Source organism: Puma concolor, chromosome B4 (genome assembly GCF_028749965.1).
Source record: "Puma concolor isolate L17-30 chromosome B4, mPumCon1.1.hap2, whole genome shotgun sequence".
NCBI classification, from domain to species: domain Eukaryota; kingdom Metazoa; phylum Chordata; class Mammalia; order Carnivora; family Felidae; genus Puma; species Puma concolor.
Window position 1 is genome coordinate 47,076,197 of NC_141673.1, and position 18,996 is coordinate 47,095,192.

An 18,996-nucleotide genomic window follows, 5' to 3' on the forward strand; every position below is an offset into this window, starting at 1 on the left:
TTTTAAATCAACCTATTTTAAAGCCTCATTTATTTTTCTCTTTTATTTATTCTTTCTTAGATGAGAATCTTCCCACTTACTCCATCTTCTGACTGTCTCTCATGCAAGTAGTCTCAGTGTGCTTTGTAATTTTTAAAATCTATGAATGTTCTTCAGTGGGATTTATCTTCCATGGTAACACGTGGAAGTTGCATTTATATACTTATTTCTAGAGACATCACTATGAGAGTGATTTTTCAGTGCCTATAATACATACAAGTTCAGAAACATTTCCTTAAGTTTTTCTCTCTTCCTTGGTTTTTCTCTTTTTCTATTACCATTCCTTCTCACTTGTCTTTGCTTCCTTCTTCAGTCAGTTCCCTGACTCAAAATATTAGAATTCTAGAGTGCTCTGTCCATAGTCTTTTCTTCACCATCAGTATCTGGTCACTTGGCTTTAAATTTTATGTGTATTGGATGAGTCACAAATCCATCTTTCTCTCTCCAACTATGAACTACACACTTAGTTATTAAATTTCTAATTCAGCAGTTTGATATTTAATAGGCATCTCAATCTTAACATTACTGAAATATTTACTTGAGTGTATTCATAATGCTGAACTGAAGGGGGTAATAGAGAGGTGGCATTTGAAGATAGAGAAGACAGAGCTAGTTCCAGAGACTAGGTCAGTGGGCCTCAGCTTCAGAGTTTGAATGTGAGAAGAATTTAGTTATAAATCCAGATTCCTAGGCTACATCGCTAGAGATTCTGCCATGGCCGTTCTAGGCTGGGATCTAGGACTCTGCATCTGAATATCCCAGGTGATTCTGTTGTGGGAAGCTAAGCACAACACTTTGAAAAACTTTTTCCTACCTGATGGTTATAGTGGGGCTCCTAATATTATGCTGCCTACTTTGTTCTTGTTACTTAAGGACAGGGAACGAGTTAAGTCTTTTCACATACACAGCTGGATAAGGCTGGGAAATTTTAATTGTGTTACAATTACTCACAAAATTAGATTTTTTCACCTTTCCTTGTAGGCCAGTTTTAGCACAAGAGAGATTTGTTAGACTCACCTATCTTATTTAAGTAAAGTGGCTCTGACAAGGTTTGCTAAGATTGATAGCGTATAAAAAGAAAGATTGAAGATAATTGTGTAACTTTCTCAGTTCTATATTCATCTCTCCTCATAAATCTGCATTCTCTGATCTTTTAAGCTGCTTCTTTCTTTCTTATTGGAATTCTCAATTCCCCACTATTTTATCTTTTACTTTCTGAGTCTTCCTAAACCTGTCTTTTTTTGCATGTTAATCTTTATTAACATGCCTATTTCAATGGCACTATCGTGGCAGGTATAGTTTTCATGCTACTAACCATTATAGAAACCTCTTTTTTGGTAGGAGAGCCAGTCTGTCACGTGAGAAACCCAAATTCATTCAAGCATACAGTATGCCTTTCCCAAAACAAGAGACCGTATTTAAAAGAGGAGTATTAAAAAAGCCAACTAAGATAAAAATAGTATGCCCATTTTATTTCTTAACTCCAAGTTGACCACTTCTTTGTTGCATTTCACAATATTAGATTCAGTTCTCATAGAGGGGAGGGAGAAAAGTGTTCACTTTTCAGAAGTATAGAAACTTCCAGGACACTATAATATTATTGAGTAAATTACTTTCAATAAAATTCTAAATGGACGTCTTGTGGTCAGAAAGTCAATATACATCTAAAACATTTTAGCACCAATCTCCATTAATAAAACACTGCAAGAATAATAACATTGAAGTACCCTGTTGTGAATTTCATAATATTATATATGTTCCTAAAGACATTTTCATTTCCAAATCTGAGGATCTCTTATCAGAGCAACAATTATTTCAAGGTCATCATTGCCCAATCATCATCTTTGGAAAATTATGGTAGCTTGATTGCTTTTTAAAAGCTTTTAGTATATTTAGCAAACTCAAGATTGAAGATACAATTGGTATATATTACAATTTCAGAATTCACATGAAATATAATTGTGATTTGAATAATCTGAAAGGCTGAAGTCACTGGTACCCAAAGATGATTCCCAAAGTGTTATGTCATGGAAGAAAGCACTTAAGCCAACTAAAAATAACCTGTCTTTATATCCCTAAGTGAAAGTTGAAAGCATGTTGGTAAGACAGAATTGCTGAAGATGATAGAAATATATGCTGGTCACAAAAAGCTTGATGGAGGGCAAAAGCTGTAAAAACTAGCAATTCCTCTACTATAAATATTCAATAAGAATTCTAGGCACCCCAGAACTTTTATAAAAAGAGGTAGGTAATTTTCTAAGGACAGTATTTGTACCACTTCTTGTTTCTGTGACCTACCAAAGGAAAATCTGGGTGGCATTACTTGTGATACGTTTACTCTGCTTATCATCTTATATAGATCTTTGCTTTTCTAACTGATGCTTGACCTAGTGATATTCTTTTGGGTCACGTGTACATGTTATCTATTTCTTCCTGTGGCCAATGACAAATAGGAAAAGGAGTTAGACAAGTCAATGGATATTTGCCTAACAGAGAAATAAAGGTGAATGTATCATGGTATCTGGACAGCCATATTACTAAGGAGAGAATGGTTATTGTTACAGAACGAGAAGTTGCTGAGTATATTCAGATTTCTGCCTTCAGCTTAAAATATTCTGCAAGCATTTAAAAAAAAATCATACATTGCTAACTATAATACAAACAAGATAAGTATAAAAAAGAATTGTATTAAAGGCTATTGATTAAAGGGAGGAAGGCTTGGATATGACATTAATGGTTATGCAAATCATAACAGATAGGGCATCCAGGAATAGAAACTCAAATGGATGTTAGAACTGGGAGTATAGATAAAGGAGGAAGTTCTGGACTGAAAGATGTGTAAGAATATCTAATAAATAGGACTTTTTCACACTACACCCACTTCTGTCCACCCTAAGTCTCTGAGATGCCTCCAGACCAGCCAAGTGTGTCCTATTTGTGGGATAATGAAGCAGGGAAAAAGATGGAAACCAACTGATCTAAATTCTTCACAAGTCTTAAAGCTGCCTGAGGACAGGTAATTCTCTTTATCAGATATTTCTACTCATCTCACTGAATAAGATCTTTGATTTTTGTTTTTTGCTTTCTCACCATTTCAGGGTGCTTTTCCAGAAATAATGATCAAGTGTTGGCAATTCAGCAGAAGAAGAGTGGAAAGCCAGTATTCACTTATCACCATTCACAAGACATTGAGAAGAGCCTGGATATAACTCCACAAAAGATATATAAGCATACCTATCATTCCTCTTCTAAAGCTCAAATAAACAAACGCCACCAAATTGTTAATTCAGCATTTCCAAGACCTGCGTATGACCCATCTCTCAATCTGCTGGCTATGGCTGGTCAAGATCTTGAAGTGGAAAACCTTCCTATCCCTGCAGCAAATGTAATTGTGGTGGTAAGTGTTTTGTTTAACTGATGCTGATGCTGATGCCGATACTTTCCTCTGTGGTTGATTCTTGGAAAAAAAAAAAAATCAATGGTGCATAGTTATCACTGGATCTCAAGGATTATTTACCACTGCGCTTCTCATTCTTTGATATTTCTTTTCTTTTTTGGTACTTGATTATTGTCTCTTGGATGCCTCTTGAATGTAAGCCCATGAAATAAGAAACCTTGTCTGTATCCTCTGTGCACAGCAAGGTGCGTGGTACATAGTAGGCGGTCAATAAATATTTGAGTAAAAAATTGCTTTAGGAAAGCCTTGCAGTTATAGTAGGTAATACTCTGCACTGAGCCTCTGTCTTCTGTGACAATCTGTTCAGCAGACAGGGCTTAGTCTCAGTTTACATAACTAATTTGTACCTACTGAAGATCTTCTAGCCACTTGTCTTAAAATTGTAATGAATGAAGAGACTACTGAAAGGTGGAAGTGTAGTAGAGGGGGAAGGTAGTTTTCTGTCACTGGAATAATTGGGAGTAATTGATGGATAATATTCTTAATATCACTGAAGAGGCATCACCCTTTATTAATCAAGATAATGCAGTGGTTCCATTGCTCATATTTTCAGGGTATGTAACTCAGGCCAGAGTTCTCCAATTTATGGAAGTATCATAGTTTAAATACATACTTTGAATACAAGTTCGACACCCTGTTTAGACTACAGTCCCTCTTAAGTTTAAAATCACAACAGGAGGATTCACATTAAAACTGCAAGTCAGTAGCTAAATGACTGCTGTTGCCTTTTTGCCCCCAAATGTAATCAAATATGTTGACTTTTGAGGCCAAGATCATTGAATGAAGCCATGTTTACATTTTGACAACCTCTCTATGAACCAAATGTAGTTAAATTTAATAAGCTTTTTTTCTTTTTCTTTATTTTTTATCTTCTACACATAGGATGCTTTACTTGATCTTGAGAATCAAAGATCCATTCATTGATGTTTTCAACTAGCATACACTGAGTATTTATTATGATCCAGTTGTCATTTGGGGGATCCAGAAAGAGACAGATGAAATGGAATCTCTGGTTTTGCTTGGCAAATGTTTGAGGGGAAATGTCGGTAATTCAGTAAAAAATCATCAATTGAGAACACAAGATGAGCTCTTGTTACAAAATATGTGGGTCACTTGGCCTCCTGAGGTACTCGAACAAATTTTGTACATTTACATGAGTAACAGATGTTCTGAAGGTGAAAGCCATGTACTCTGTCTATTCGGTGAAGACAAATGATGTTAACGATGTGGCTGTATCTGGATATGCCTGTGTTAATACTAGGGGCTCATGGGAGATATTTCCTCTGGTGACCATCATATTCCCATAGTCATCAACTCTTGAAGTCACTGAATTGCCATTCAAGAGGTTTGTTCTATCTTGTAATTTCATGCACTCTCTAGTTAATTTAATATCATGGAGGATAAAAGGCATCAATGAGGAATTCTGGCAGGTCATTTCACTTTTAGCTTATTCGTGGTTTGAAGACTCATGAAGAAGCTGTGCTTTTTCTTCTGAGTGATGATTACATGGAAGCAATAGGCGAATTTGCTGTATTAGCCTCCCCTAACCTCTTGTGATCTAGTCTCTAATCATGCTGTGGCTTTGGTAGCTTGCAACAATTGCTAGTGTCAGTGTTTCATATAATCTATCAACATTACTTATGCACGTGTGATTTAGTAGGAAAACCAGAGAAGTGGGGTTATTTTTAAATAAATCAGTAATGTTCTGCTTACTCAAAAAATAGATGGTCAACACTCCGTCAAGTGTTAGCTGGTATGTGTATATATATATATATATATATATACATATATATATATATATATATATATATATATTTGTGTTTTATATATATATATATATAAAATATATATATATATTATTTAGGAGTTTACATATATAAAACAATATATATAAACAATATATATTGAGGAATATTGTAGTGCTAGCAAAGAATTTATTTATGGCTTAATTTATACCAAAATGAGCAGCGTTCATGAGTATGTTTCCTGAATTAGAGAAATTATTGGGTTTTTTTTCAGCCAGAATAAAAACACCAGTGCCAATTTCCAAAAAGTGTATGTAACTTTCAAGACTTCCATTGAGAGGAAGAGATGACTTTTTCTCCTCCTAAATGAGAAATTTAAAAGGGACATGGAAGATGTATGTGTCACTCCTCCTTCTCAGATTGTCAGTTGTATCCACAAAGAATTTCATTAGAGCATTTGTCCACAAATGATTTTTTCCATTTTTTTCTTTCTTTTATGATCAGGAAAATCTGTAATTTATTTATTCCAAGGAAAGAACAACACAATTAGAATGTTTATCCCAAAGAATGCTAATTACATCCCACAAGCTCAACTAAGATGTGGTTATTAGGATTTCTGTACAAATGGAATACAGAGGGAATATGAATGTCCTCAAGGTCAGGGCTGTAGTAGGAGTAAAAAAAATTGGCTTTAAACAAATATGTGCTGGAAATTCCATAGTCCTACATCAGGCAGCAAGCCCCCAACATCAGGAAGGAGAGAACTTAGGGGTATGAATGAAAACGGTAGAGTGGAACCAACTAAAGGCTTTTCCGGTTCAGCAAGATCCATATAGGTTGCTGAGTGAAGAATGTTCTAGCCTGGAGAAAATCTGAGAAAACTGGGACTAGAAAGGCTTTGGAATGAATATAAAAGTTGGGACATTATGACTTACTTCATGGAATGTTCTTCATAGGAAGGAAAATAAAAGGAAGAAAAGGGAGGAGAAGAGCTAAGAAGAGGAGGAAGCAGAGGAGGATGAGAAAGGAAAGTGGAGGGAAGAAGGTGGGAAGGGATAAAGGAAAGGAGAAAAGAAGGAGAGGGGCACCTGGGTGGCTCAGTCGATTGACTGTTGGACTCTTGGTTTCAGCTCATGTCATGACCTCATGGTTTGTGGGATCGAGCTCCACATAGTTCCACATCAGGCTCTGTACTGACAGCATGGAGCCTGTTTGGGATTCTCTCTCTCCCTTTCTCTCTGCCCCTCCCCTGCTCGTGTGCACACACATTCTCTATCTCTCAAAATAAACATTAAAAAAGAAAGGAAAGAGGAGAAAAGAGAGGATATAGGGACAGTTCTTGGGGCAGAGAGAAGACTTCTGTGAGCACATAAGAAGATGATGGGGGAGTTTCCAGTAGCCTTAGATGGCCTCTGTGAGTTTCCCAGACTCCTAAAACTTTTTGTCTTGCTCACCACTCACCCAGACCAGCACATAGACATTCTCTTGTTTTATGACACAAACTCTCTTTGAAAACATTTTCATCAGGCAATTGATTCAGAAGACCCTTAAAACCAAATGCTTTGAATAATTCTGGCTTTCAGTTACATCCTGAGTCTGTGTTATGCTTCACTTCATCTTGGTTCTGCTGTGGACTAGTTTTTGAGGTTCATCTTACAAGGGAAGAGGTAATTTCTAGATGAGATTTGAACAGCTTAGAAGGTCCAGCCTTGACACAGTGAATAAAGTCCAGCCTTGACACAGTGAATAAATTTTGTAATGTTTAGTGTATTTTATGTTTTGTGGACAGGTAATTGTTGAACACTTTTTTAAAAGACATGTTGTTTTAATCATAATTTTGTACTTGTGTAGGAAATATCCTAAAAGGTGGACTTAGCCTTTGTACCTACTGTTGAAATTCTGCCATGTCAGGGAAGGTTTATTAGTTAGAAATATTTTGTGGCAAGTGACAAGAAACCAGTCCAAACTAGAGAAAATTTTGTCGTTCAGGTAACAACATTTCTGTAGTATATATAGCTTTAGGTGTGGTTTGATCAAAGACAGATAATTGGCCAGCTTCAGTCTCCAGGTCTGCTTCCTCTGGGGTAACTTCATTCTCAGATGGTTCTCTCTTGTTCATCTCCACATGGTTTCCTGAACCTCCTGGAGTTTTGTCCTTGCAGGTTCATTTTTAGTGGGAAAGAATGACTCTTTCACAACCATCAATAATATCCTGGGTATCTCTATGACTAGTGCAATTTAAGTTAATTACTCACTTCATCCCTGAACAACTTGCAGATAAAATTAAGCTAATTATCTCAAACCTAAACTACATGCTCCACCCCCTAGAGCATCCCTAAAAACTCACAAGCTGTTTATGGGAGGGGAGGTTACTTGAATAAAAATTGGGACACTGTTAACAAGCAAAGATAGACTAGATGTCAGATGGCAGTTAAATGTATGCTAGAGCAGAGTGTCTGGACTTCAATTTCTATTAAAACACAATAGCCCCTTCAAGAAGTAATGAGGATAGGAGGACTTACAACGTGACCTCAGGAATGTGATTCTTGTACAAAATGGGTGACTACGGTTATACTCTCTGACAGTAGCCCAAGTAGGCAGCAAATTTACTCTGACAGAATAGAAAATTCAGGTTCCTGGGCTATGTCCAAACACCCAGACTATTTGCCAGTTAGGACTGTGATTTAGTGCAATCTGCTAGACACACGATATTATGTCTCAAGAATGTCTCAGATTTGTGAAAACCACTGTAGCCTGTGTACTTTTTGATGCTGACTGCTTACATGGCAGGGAACAAGAAGGCTGTATTGAGTGTAGGGGAAGCAGGTGCATGGGCTCATTCCTGAGCTAAGTGACTTGCTCATGCTGGGCAACCCACAGAAAGTGTGATTCAGATATAGGCTTTGGGAAAAATTATGAATTATTTTGTGTGAAGGGTATTGGGATCAAATACTAAATACCAAGTCCACAATGCTAAATGGATGTAAGACGCAAGCCTACTGTAATATGGAATGTGACTCAGATGTCTTCCAATATAGTCCTTGGGACACTTATCCCAAGTTCCTAGAGGGAATAAATATAAGAGCCTGAGAGAACATGTACCATGGTAATAACACATTTGTTAAATAATAAAATGTGTAACTCTTCTTCTGGATTTTCAGATAAATGTAGTTATATCTTAGAAACTTCTTTTCTGTCTTCCTTGAAAGCGGTATTTTGTCTGTAGACCTTACCAACTTTGTCATTTTGGATTTGATCTGTGTAGCAGTTATTTATTGTTGCACAACGTATTACCTCAACATTTAGCAGCTTAAAACACAAAACGTTTATTATTTCACACAGTTTCTGAAGGTCAGGAATCTGGGAGCAGAAGCTGTGTAGTTCTCTGCCTCAGGGGTTACTGAAGTCAAGCTGCCAGCTGGGGCTTTGTTTCCGCATACTTGACTGAGCCGAAGGCTTCACTTGCAAGCTCACTCACGAGGCGTTGGCAGGAGACTTCCGTTCCTCAACACGTGGACATCTCCACAGGGCTGTGCACGACATGGCTTCCCCCAGCACACGTGAAGAGAGAGAGATTGACACCACACTGCCACAATGACCTAGTCTCCAAGTCACACACCATCGTTTCCACTTTACTGTGTTCCTTAGAAATGAGTCATTAGGTGTAGCCCATTCTCATGGGGAAGGGACTCCAAAGGGCATGATTACCAGGAGGCTGGGATCGTTGAGCACTATCTTGGGGTTTGGCTACCACAGTCTTCAAAATTGGGGCATCTCTGCATTATGCCATTGCTTATTATATTCTTCTACCTATGAACTTCAGGAAAGGTAAGGGTGTGCTGAAACCATATCACAGAAATTTCATCATATATGGTAATAATGGAAGAAACTACCTCAATAATGAACCTTCAAGCATCAGAAAACCCTCATGATTAGTTTCCAATTTACACATGAGGAAATTAAGGCCCCAAATCAGGTTGTACAGTTAATAATAAGTACTACAGGCAGAATACAAGTCCAAATTTGATTTCAAAACTCAGAACATTTTAAATTTTACCATAAGTCATTTGGTTTGCTTCAGGAAAATGTTGTACATTTCCTCAATAGAAAATTTATAACTTGATAGATTACCTTTTATTTAAGCTAATGATAATGTTAATTTTCATGCTTTGAAAATATACTCCTTGATAGCTATATGTTAATATTGGAGCCAGAGAGTAAAAGGTAAAGATCCATGATGGCCGGTCTAGAGATTATAATAAAAAAGGAATTGTAGTGTCAAATTAGATTTTATTTTTAAGAAAGTCTGAAAAAAGAAATTCTGTAATCTGCTTCAGAAATTTGGTTAAATTTTTGCTCTTAACCTAAGTGCTTCATGTTAAACTCTCAGATCTTCTTATATAACCAACTTTCTTTTTATCCCAAACATTTGCATTTCAGAAAGCTTGTGCCTAGATTCTCCAGATATTATTGTACCCCTGCAAATTGTCTTGAAGTAAAAATTTCGTTCTTGAGGTTGGCATCCTGACAGTCATAATTATCGCCATCTGTTGCTTTTCTCCATTTCTCACTACTAAAGCAGCAAGGAGGATTCTGGAACACATTCTGGAAATGCTAGAGGTCAAGCTTAGGCAGTGTCTGTGTGAAGTTTTGATACTGGACCACTCAGTGCATCTGCTTGTTTGGATCATTTAGACTCAACATTGGGATGACTGGAGTCTTAAGAGAGCTGCTTTAATTGATTATCATACTACTTGGACATTGGGTATTGACTAATATTTTTGTCTCAACTCAAAAAGTAATGTAATTTCTTAGAGTTTCAGAATATTTAGAAATATACAGAAGGAAAAATAGGAATAAAAATAATCATTAACTGTTATATAACAATGTCATTTTGCTATATGTATCTGTATAGTCTTTTATATATACAGGTGTAGACTTTCTTTTTTACAGATATATGGAATGTGCATACATAAGGCTTGCAGCTGTTCTTTTTTTTACTTAGTTTATATTTTGGACATCTTCTTATACCATTAACTGCCTTTAAAAAGCATCATTTTTAACAGCTGCTAAAAATTCCATTATATGATAGATTTTACTGTTATATATATTGACTTATATTCCCCACACATCCAGTGGCTTAAGGCAGCTAATTTTGAGGAGAACTAAATGTTGACTGTGTCAAACAGTATTCTTTTCATTTCAACTGCCTGATTACTATTATTAAGAGAATTTAAGAGCTTGTTTTAAGGGAAACTTCTTTCTTTATGAACTCTATATACAATTGCAATATGGGGTCTGTTTTTTCTTTCCCTTGGCCAGATTATTTATGTTCCATAAACCTTAAGTGTAAAACAAGGTAAATATTTAAAGCAGTCAAGGAAGTTAGCAGGACAAAAAAGAGGGTGTTCCGTTGAAAACAAATAAAATGTTGTATTTCAGTGTTTTTCATTGAGGAAGGTGGAAGGTGCTGTGTGTCTTTATGTTGGAACCTAAAAACCCTTTTTTAATCTAAAATTTCCACAACAGTATAAAAACAAATGGGGTCTTCAGGTGAACAAAGAGGGTATCTTTGCTTTGGAGCAAATACATACTTGTCAGATCTCTGTAAAAATTGTGCTTTGGTTTTACGATTGTTGAGAACCGGTCTCTTATACCTTCTGTGAGTGACTTTTGTCCCCTTTTCTTTCTTTTCTTCCTTCTTTCTCTGTTTCCCTCTAATCATAAATACTATGAATCATGCTTAGTTTTTTGCTTGTTTTGTTGTTGTTACTATAAAATGCTTCACTTTAATATCTAACTGCTAATGGATAATTATACTCTGCTTTCTGGGCATCTGACCCTCCCTGCCTGTGCATGATGGGTTTGATACTATTTAGCAAATGCCTCAGTTCCCTCCACTTGATCTCTATCGTTCAGATGGTAGAAACAATTTGTTCATTTCTCTTGTTTGAGGTAAACACAGGAGCTAAAAGTCTTTGGAAGGTTCTCTCCCTGAGCAAAGTTACAAAGCTTACTCCTCAAGAACTTTTACCTTTAGTAACTGAGTGTAACACAGCTGTTGCTTCATAGCAGGAGTGACCACCTGACCCCCCAGGAATCAAAGGTCCTTCATCCCCCACCCTGTCATCCTTTCTCTTGTAAACCCCATGTTTCCATGGACCAAGACTGTTCTAGCAAAGCCCACTTCTCATACCAAAATGTAAAGGGAAAATTGCTCCTGTGTTTCTCCTCTACTCAGTTCTGAACTATCTATTTGGAAACAGAATCAGATCCTTTCACTTACTAGAGTGGCAGTTTATTAGAAAGGCTATCGTGACTCAGGACCAGGAGTATGGAATGGGTGCATAGGGCAGGTTATGCGGGAAGGTGTGCAGAGCCCCCATGTCCTCTCTGGGTGTGCTATTCTGCCAGCACCACCTCGTGTTCACCAACCTGGAAACTCTCCAAACGCTGCTCTTTTGTGTTTTTACAGAGCCTTCATTATGTAGCCATGATTCAGTGAATCATGGTCATTGGTGATTATTCAGCCTCCAGCTCCCCTCCCCTTCCCAGAGGTTGAGGGGTGGGACTCAAAGCTCTGTGCCTTTAATCACTTGGCTGGTTCCGTTGGCCACCCGACCCCCCCATCTTTAGGGGGGTTCCAAAAGTCACCCCATTAATACAAACTCAAGTGTGGTTGAAAGGGCTTATTGTGAATAAGGAAAAACACCCATTTCACCTTTATGGCTTTGGAGTTATTTTAGGAACTGGGAACAAAACTAAATAGTATGACAAAAGATTCCCCTATTGCTGTCAGATAGGAAACTGCCATGGTTTTAGGAGCTTTGTGCCGGGAACTGTGGAGGAAGACCAAAATGATTTTTTGTTGTTGTTATTATAAATCACAATATCACATCACTGTAGCCATTTATCATTGTCTGTTTACAAGGAGATTGGTCATAATCTTGTACTTTAATATTTACCAAATTTTTTTTTAAAGTATGAAATTATGGGGCTTCTGGGTGGCTCAGTAGGTTAAGCATCCAACTCTTGATTTCAGCTCAGGTCATGATCTTACAGTTCATGGGATCAAGCCCCGCATCAGGCTCTGTGCTGACAGTGCAGAGCCTGCTTGGGATTTTCTCTCTTTTTCTCTCTCTGCCCCTCCCCTGCTCTCTCTCTCTCTCTCTCTCTCTCTCTCTCTCTCTCTCTCTCAAAAGAAGTGAATAAACTTAAAAAATAGAATAAAGTATGAAAGTATAATCCAGCCATTATTCTTATCCCACATTGTTTCTTTGATTACCTGTGTGCCACATTTCGACTATTCGAGTTCAGAAAAATAAGTCAAGAGCACATCATCAACTTTACATGTCGTCAATTCAGCCTACACTTTCATATGATTTAGTCTTTTTACTAAAACAATAAGTTAGCAACAGGTAACTTCAAAGAAAAAGAAAGAAAAAGACCCACTTTGAGGGATAGGCCATATGTTCGCAGTCAATTTCCAAGATTGCAGGAAGAGATGTGTTTGTGAGATTTGTTTGTCCTCCTCTCTGGAAATGACAGCCATGTGATACAAATTCCAAGAAATCCTGAAAGATTTAGAGAAGGCTGAGAATATGCATCAAGACAATGAGGGCTAAGAATCTGTCTTATTCCGGGATTTCCTGAATTGTATTTATTAATGTCATCCAATCAATTATTCTGAATATTTTGGGTGTTTGTGTGTCTGTAGTTAAAACAAACAAAGAAACAAACAAAAAAAACCTTAATCATCTCATGCTCCCATTACAAACCTAGTGAAGCTGCATTGTTTAACAATTTGATTATTTTTCCTGCTGAAAACATGGTAACTGGAATTAGGTATTTCACCAGAACAAGTTCATGTTGGTTTTTTGTCCCTTAAGCACAGGTTGCTTTCTCTCTGTTCTAGAAGTGGTCTGTTTTTTTAAATAGGAAATATTGGGCAACAATACCAAAATCTATGTTGAACAGGTCACAAGGCCTTATATTCTTTGAATGTATACTTTTAAAAATCAGCAGTCATTGCTTATGGACAAATAAATAAAAATTTAAAAATTTCCTCATGTGTGACACGTGATGGTGACATCTATATTCTTAGGAATACTTTTCTAAATTGTAAGGTCAAGTGAATAAAATTAACTCCATGCCAAGGTAGATTACAGAATATAGCCAAATTATAGGGTCCAGCGAATTTTTGGTAACTAGTATAAGTCATGGAGACTAGGGAAGAATATGTGAGTAATATGTGTAAGGGGCTAAGCATAAGCAGGGGCAAGTGGATTTTCAGACATGGAAGCATGTTAAATGGACACCTACTCCTTGTTCCTTGAGACATTCATTTACTCAAAAATATTATTGCATGCCTCCTATGTTTTAGGCAGAAAAGCAGACTAAGGATAGAAGATTAAAAAGATAAGATCATTGCAGCTACACAGTTCACATTCTGTTAGGAGAAAGATAATAAAATAAGAAAGCAGATGGTAGTAAGTGCAGTGAAAAAAACAAAGTTCTGTAGTAGAGAGAACATGGTTGAAACTACAGAATGTTGGATCTTGAGGGAGTCTCTTAGATCTTCAGGGATACTTAGGGACTGAATCAAGGTATAGTTCCTAAATGGAAGTCACATGGTAAAAGAATAACTTTGGAGTCGGCAGAACTGTGTTGGAATCCCAAATCAGGCACTTACTAATTGTGTGTGTGTGTGTGTGTGTGTGTGTGTGTGTGTGTGTGTGTGCGTGTGAGTGTGTTTTCAGAGACTTACTTATCATCTTTGTAGTTTAGTTTCCTCAATTGTAAAAAAGTAATTACTAATAAAATCCATCCTGTGGAATTTTCATGGCAATTGAATGATACAAAGCATTCAAAGCACTTAGAAGCATGCCCGACACATGGTAAGATCCTTATAAAAATTGGCTGCTATTATTAGCATTATATGGAACAACGGAAAATATAACTTTTCAGTCTTAGTACCAAGAATACTTGTATTTCTCCTGAGCCACTGGTTGGCTTATAATTATATCTTTCAAGTGCTGTGAATCATGTTTCCTTCTTTCTCTTCCTGCTGAAAAGCTGAGAGCCAAATTTGCAGTCCACCTTTAGCAAACATAGGGAACTTTATTGAGTGCCTTATTTATTTTGTGAACTAACTTCATTTGTGGCTGGATGTTTGCTTTTCTTCACTCATTTTCCTTCTAATTCAATGTCCTCATTTCCTTAGTTTTTATTCAATTTTATTTTGTATCGTAAGTGTTTTTGTAAGCTGCTATAAATCTTTCTGTAACACATTCTGTCTAAACAAATAGTCACTACAATAAAACAGCCATCAGTATGGACAAGTTGAGTCTGAATGTTGCACAACAGGAAATCTCCTTAAGGGAGAATTTGTTTACCTATTAGGTTTGAAAAAATAAGAAAATAAAGTTCGCGTGAAAGAAATACAAGGTGTAAAATGATCTGTTGGCTCTTTGCTCAGCAGGCCAATCCCCAATGTCACAGAGCAATCTTCATTCCTCTTATGAGTAATTTGAGACAGTGGGAACGGATGGTTTTAGAAGGAGACATCTTGGGTTCACAAGCCTGTTCGGCCATTGACTACCTTTGAGATCCTGGGCGGGTCAACAAACATTTCTGAGTCTTTGTTTCCTCATTTTAATGGTGATTGTAGTACCTGACCTGGCTACCTCCTTTGATCCTTCCCAGGACAGTGAATTTGTTCTGTAAAGTATAATACCTTGTCGTAATGTCAGCTGTCACAGTCGTGGTGCTAGTGATGATAATCAACAGAATTGTCAATTTTCATCTCCTCTGATCTTGGGGTAAAATCTCTGCATTGCAACAGCTTCCTGCCTCGTTGTATAAATTCAGGAGGCATCCTTCGCATGGTAGTTTAAGCCAACAGCATCCCCTGTGCGTCACACAGCTCACAGCCACACGTGGTGGCCCTGACTAAAACCCTGCTTATACTCCATTGCTAATTACCTGGGTTCTTGACATCTTCCTTTCCTGAGTGTTTGCTACCACTGACCCACACTTCAGTTCTTCTGAGCCTGGAGACCTGCCTTATTACTTGTTTTGTCTTTGAACTCCGTTCTCACAGCCAGCCCTCACCTCTACCTGCTGGTAGTTTTTCATGCTGCCATGAGCTGTCTTCTCGTGGGACTCCCACCTGCTACACTTACCCGCTGAAAGCTGAACCACCTTTCCCGTCAGCCAGAACGTGCTCACTCCTGCTCTGTGTTCACCTCTTGTCACGTGCTCCCAGATACAGCTCCTTCTTTTCACCTAAAATTTTCTGAAATAAAATAATGTGTTGACTGCCTTTAGCATGTTAACATTAGCTGTATTGTCAGGAGCCTCTATTACAAAGAGGATTTTTTTTTATTTTTTAAAAATATATCATTAATCCAAATGCAAAATAACTTATTAATAACCTTATAATTTATTAATAAGCTGATAATTTATTCCCAGTTTATTGGGGAAGATTAGGTAATAAGGATTCCACACATATAAACACATACTCTTGACAATTGAAGTTTACCTGTATAATTGTATAGGGATGTAAATCTTTTTAATTTATATTACACATTTCTCTGTTTTAAATACATATATATTTTATTGTTGTTTTAACACTTGGTCATACTGTACAAGTTGCTTTTCTTTAAAATAATAATAGATGTACCTCTGAGTCTTTAGATATAAATTTGATTTATTTCTTCCAAATAGTTGCATAATTTTCAAGTTTATATATACCATACTTTCTTGAACTACTTCTCAGAATCAATGTACATTCAGGCTGTTTGCCATTTTCTTGCTTTGTGTATATGTTTTGTATTTGCCACAACAAAACTGCCACAGTCAGTATCTTGTATAGACACCCTTGGAGGAAGAGGAACATATGTATGTATGTATCTATGTATAATGTGTGTATGTACATAAATGTATATTGTTTGTTCATTTAGGTATTTTATAAAGATGAATAAGATTTTTAAGAGAGAGATTATCACAAGAGTGTTTTAATTACTATATTACCAAATTTTTATTTTCTGAACAGTTGTAGCAATTCACCCTCCTACCAGTAATGTATAAAGGTGCCTGCCTGACTGGTACACAGTCTCTCTAGCGGTTAGTTGCTGTTCTTAATTTCTGCTGACCAAGGGAGTAACAGTTGTACTTCATTATTGCTTACATTTGCATTTCCACGATGATATAAAAGACTGAACACCTCTCATGTGGATTGGTTATTTGGATTTCATCTCATGCAATTGCTTATTCGTAAGTTGCATATCAGGTTAATTATCTTTTTGTTAACAACTTGTAGAAGCTTTTTGTTTCTTGGGACATAATCCCTTTGTCTGCCATATGGGTGGCATTTATTTCTTCCCAGGCTGTCATTTCTCTTCTTTATAGTGTCTTTTGCTATACAGATTTTTAATTGTGTTGTGCTCATATGTTTATATTCACCTCCTTTTAGAAACAACCTTTGTGACTGTCTCTTTTTTTTATTCTCAACAATATATCATGGTCATTCTTATAAGGCAGTTTTAACTCTCTCATTTATCTTCCCCCGATTTCTTTATACATGGATAAACTTATGCATGTGTAGTTCTACCCAACTGAGAAATCACTTATTTCACTTTTTATTGCAGTCATTTTGTATCATGTTTTTTGACTTCCTCTCCCCTCCTTCCCTTCATCTGCTTCATCTGCTTCTATTGAAGCCCCTTATCTTCCTGGTCATTCCCACTAGAATCTAAGGTGCATCCTTCATTTTTTTTTTCTTCACACTCATCTCATCACATAAACACACACACGTACATGCACAGTCACACACAGATATGTGCATATATACACACATACACCTACATTGGGATTTTGTCATTTTGTAGTCCACAAAAATGTATAATATTCTAGACATTTTCTGCTCTCTCCCCAACATTCTTTCCCAATGATACCTATGGAAAACTTTTCTAATCAATGGTCATGATGGGTTCTTTTTTTTTTTTTTTTAATTTATTCATTTTATGTAGGCTCCACACCCAATGTGGGGCTTGAACTCAAGACCCTGAGATCAAGAGTCACAGGCTTTGCTAACTGAGCCAGCCAGGTAGTGCCCCATATTGGATTCTTTTTAATGGTGCAAACAACTTCATGGTGTGGTTATACCATAATTTATTCCTCTGTTCCTCTATTGGTAGTAATTCACAGTGTTTTCACCCTTGTTTTTCACCCTGTGAATAAGTTGTAAAAACACTTTTATACATATGCTGCTACATGCTAATACGTTTATTTCTGTGGAATAGATTCCCAAAAGTGAGATTGCTACATTGAAATAATATGTGACTGAATTTGTTTCTGAAAAGCAATAGTAATTTTCATTTTTACCAGAAAGTAGGAAAGTAGCCACCCTCCATCTCTATAAACAATGGTGTTACCACTCTTTTTTTGTGTGATGACAAATGTAAATTTATATCTCATTATTACTTCTAGTTTCTTTTTTTTAAAAGCCTTGTTTTAACTTTTTAAAATTCTAGTTTCTTTTTTTTTATTTTTTTAATGTTTTTATTTATTTTTGAGACAGAGAGAGACAGAGCATGAGCAGGGGAGGGGAAGAGAAAGACACACAGATCCGAAGCAGGCTCCAGGCTCTGAGCTGTCAGCACAGAGCCGGACGCGGGGCCCGAACCCACAGACTGTGAGATCATGACCTGAGCCGAGGTCGGATGCTCAACCAACTGAGCCACCCAGGTGCCCCGAAACTTCTAGTTTCTTGAAAAAGAATAACATGCCTTTTCTGAATATTCCAGATCAGTTGTCTTCCTTGACTGCATTGTGCAATCTGTCTTCTCTGCAAGTTTCCTGACCCCTTTCTGAATATCTCAGTGTCACTGTGCCCGACTCCAGTGGCCTCCCAAATGATGCCTCCACCCCACCTACTTGTTTGTCTCTGATATGTTTACAAAGTTTGGAATTGAAAACCAGAGACTGTATTTGCTCAGAACATTTAATCATCAATCATAGAACTCTCAATGAAGGCGCAAAGAGTACCATTTATTATTTCAGCCTCATATTTTAGTAATCATTTAGTTCTTAAGAAAAATTTTCGTTCTAAACAGTGACCTTGCTAATAAGGGAAAGTTAAAAGGATTCTGTCTGTAAAACCATTGACCACCAATGTCAGTCTATTTGGGGGTATTAATAGCCTCAGAACCCACTTATCACATAACAAGGAAAATTATAACTTCAGATCACCACCTTAGAAAAAGGTGAATCATCTCCATCATGACATTCTCTTTACACCCTGACACCACATTACCAAAATTTACAAAGACTCTGGTCTTTATAGTGTCTTTTTTTTAATTAAAAAAATTTGTTTTTAATTTACATCCAAATTAGTTAGCATGTAGTGCAACAATGATTTCAGGAGTAGATTCCTTAATGCCCCGTACCTATTTAGCCCATCAGCCCTCCCACAACCCCTCCAGTAACCCTCTGTTTGTTCTCCATATTTATGATTCTCTTCTGTTTTGTCCCCCTCCCTGTTTTTATATTATTTTTGTTTCCCTTCCCTTATGTCCATTTTTTTTGTCTCTTAAAGTCCTCATATGAGTGAAGTCATATGATTTTTGTCTTTCTCTGACTGACTTAGCATAATTTCACTTAGCATAATACCTTCCAGTTCCATCCACGTAGTTGCAAATGGCGAGATTTCATTCTTTTTGATTGCGAAGTAATACTCCATTGTGTGTGTGT

General features: G+C 36.9%; 1 protein-coding gene across 1 annotated transcript in view; it reads left to right on the forward strand.

The window, feature by feature from the left end:
- The window catches only part of PTPRR (protein tyrosine phosphatase receptor type R), a 244,264-nt gene that overhangs the window by 16,762 nt on the left and 208,506 nt on the right, over nt 1-18,996 (forward strand). Inside the window, 1 exon segment of the mRNA XM_025926367.2 lies at nt 3,138-3,436. Within this exon segment, the coding sequence (XP_025782152.2) occupies nt 3,138-3,436 (299 nt within the window).